The 3,025-nt window shown below is 43.0% G+C and overlaps 1 protein-coding gene across 1 annotated transcript in view; it reads right to left on the bottom strand.

Moving 5' to 3' along the window:
• BTNL8 (butyrophilin-like 8) overlaps nt 1-1,891 on the bottom strand; it is a 46,560-nt gene extending 44,669 nt beyond the window's left edge. The window contains 1 exon segment of the mRNA XM_011951727.1: nt 1,622-1,891. Within this exon segment, the coding sequence (XP_011807117.1) occupies nt 1,622-1,670 (49 nt within the window). The 5' untranslated portion in view covers nt 1,671-1,891.
• Nucleotides 1,892-3,025: the final 1,134 nt, after the last annotated feature.

The raw sequence follows: 3,025 nt of genomic DNA, 5'->3' as shown, positions 1-3,025 counted from the left end.
GGCTTCCTGCAGCCTTTGGAACCTACTTAACCCTGGCACAAGGCAGCTCAGAAGATTTGAGATTTTAACAGTCCCAGGGCACATCTCACCCAGTGGGGAAAGGAGACAGTAGATGTTGGAATGACTCTGAGCCACCATCTATAAGATTCCTCCAAAGGTCCCAGTGGGACTGGGTCCCAGTTGCCACCACAGCAACCTGCTCATTAGTGCACCCTCTATGGCTCTCCCCTGCACTGGCTTCACTCTCCGCACTCCCTCACTTTGTTTTGCAGAATCACCTGCTCAACAATCACTGGGTAGGAAGGCCTTTGTCTTAGGTCAGGTTTTGGGACCTAGCCTGTGCCAGCTGGGCTGCTATGGATGCTGCCTTCAGGGCTGTGTGGGGCTCTTGAGGCAAGGAAACATTTTCCAGGGTACCTCTGCTTCTCCGGCCAGCCTTTGCTGCTGTCATCTCTCTTGCCTATAACATCTCCTTTCACTCCTTCCACTTCCTTCCCTTGAAAATAAGAAAGGAACTTATTTTCAAAGACTGGCTGTTGTTGCAACATGCCAAGCACCAGTGCAGCTGTGTGCAGTCCACATGCACAAGCTCATGCAGTCCTCACCACAGCCCCATCAGGACTGTGAACGTATCTTCATGTCATCATAAGCAAACCGACACTTAAGGAAGCTGTGAACCATAAAGCTCGCAAGCAGATGAAATAAGAGTTTTGAAAAATAAAATGTTTCTGTCTCCAAGATCATTTCCAGGATGCCCTGCTGCCTCACCCAGAAACAGAAGGGACACAAAGAAGCTCATCAGAAAATAAATGAAAACAAACTGAAATGAGAGTGTCTCCTGTTAGTAACACATGTGGGTTTTTGTTTTAAGGAAATATGCTCTATGTTTTGATTGCCCTTATTTCTGTTTTCTTAGCTTCATGTAGCAAAAAAGATTTAGGTGGACAGGTGGCAGGATGAACCTTCGCAGACAGAAAGTGAACACAGTCAACTGAATCTTCTATGGCTGGGTACTGACCATCTAGCCAACAGCATTCTACTCCAACCTCAAGCTTCCTCTGTGGATTTTATTCAATTACTCAACATCCTATATACTGGGCTCTGTGTTAACAGTAAGTGGAAGGAGAAAGAAGAGTGGATTTCTTCCCAGAATATGCCAGGTTTCAGCTAATTTCTCACCTCAAGACCTGTACACCTTCCTCCACCCTCGTGTCTCGTACCACAGACATTTCTAACTCAGCATGTCTTTAGCTGGGTACATTTGTCTTTTCTCCAAAATTCCTAACTGTGTCTCTTCCCAGCTGGACATCTACGTCAGCAACCTTGGTACGCTAATAACCCTGCCTACACCACTTAGCCCATCTGGGACAAACACGGAGTTTATTCACCTTAACACGTTGGCTGTGTCCCCATCTGTGATCATGGTGCCTCTTCAGCACCCGTGTTTCCATTATGGGGGCTACTATAATTGTTTCCACAGTGCCCGATCCTTCCCCAGGCTGAGGCTAGAAGCCAAAGGAATAGAAACAACAAAGATGGCTTCTTTCCATTATGCTGCAATCATCGTAGCTAAAGAACTCAAACTATGAGTTAATAAGGAGGAAACAAAGAACAGTCTTACCTGATCCCAGCTTCAGGAGACTCAGAACCAAACTGAGCATGAGAGCCATGGATGTGTTCCGTGAATGGACCTCACAGCATGGAAACAGATGACAGGAGAGGTGACGGATGGTTTAGAGAGAAGAGGAGAACTGGCCTAATACTCAAGGTACGGAAGCCATGGAGAGGCTCTGCATGAGCGGAGGGCAAACTACACTGTTCTGAGATTCTCCCCCATCGAGACACGGCTGTAATGTGCCAGAAGTATAGGGACTCTAGACTTTGAACCACTACATTTATAGGCAGGACATAAATGTCTTATCTCTTATCAAGAAAGCAAAGATGGAAATAGCGTGGATAAGACTGGAGATGAACTTTGTCCTGAGTCAAAACGATGCCCTGTGTGGTTGAAACAGGAATGTCAGATGAGGAAATAATTTTCAGGTCCAATCTGGCAGGCAGGGATGTATGACCATGGGATCTAGTCCTGAAAGAACATCATGTTAGCACTGGATAGTTTGGTGTCCAAGTAAATAGGCCGTGCTCCATTAGTATTAGCCTACAGCAGGTGACTTGACATTTCCTGGCACAGTCTGAGGTCATTTTGCTTACCCCTCCATTGTCTGGAGTTCAGGACCAGACTGTAATCATGAGTCCAGATAAAAATAACTTTCTAAAACAAAACAGATCCTTAGTGTTAAACATCTGATATACTGGGAAAGGTACCAGGGCAGGTTCAGGCATGAGGAAACTTATTTATTATATAAACTAAGTTCCAGGGCAGCCACAATGAGAGATTTGCAGTCTTTTTAAGCACATGGAAACTCACAAAGTCACTGCTTAACAAGATCAGAATGAAAATTTCCATAGATAACCACCAAAATAAACACACTCTAATCATAATGCAATTAAAATTAAAAAGAAATTCAAAAACATAGGAAACTCTATATACTAAGAAATTCTTATGTGACACAATTTAAAACAACTCACAGGATGGGACCAAATCACAGTAAAAGTTAGCATCTAGAATAGGGCAAAATGAAAACACTACATTTAGTCTAAAATCTAGAACACTGACAACATCAAATGCTGGAGAGGATGTGGAGCAACAGGAACACTCATTGATTGCTGACAGGAATGCAAAATGGTACAGTCATTCTAGAAGACAGTTCAGCAATTTCCTGCAAAATTAAACATAACTCTTATCACATAATCCGGCAACTGCACTGCTTGTTGTTTACCTAAATGACTTGAAAACTTATGTCCACATGAAAAATTACACATGAATCTTTATAGGAGCCTTATTCATAATTGCCAAAAATGTATGCAACCAGATATCATTCAATAATGAATGTATACGTAAACATATGTGTAAATGTGTCTTTCCAGTAGAATGATTTGTAATCCTTTCGGTATATACCCAGTA

Source organism: Colobus angolensis, unplaced genomic scaffold, assembly GCF_000951035.1.
Source record: "Colobus angolensis palliatus isolate OR3802 unplaced genomic scaffold, Cang.pa_1.0 Scaffold325, whole genome shotgun sequence".
NCBI classification, from domain to species: domain Eukaryota; kingdom Metazoa; phylum Chordata; class Mammalia; order Primates; family Cercopithecidae; genus Colobus; species Colobus angolensis.
Note: the sequence above shows the minus strand (reverse complement) of the source record. Positions and strands in the feature narration are given on the sequence as shown.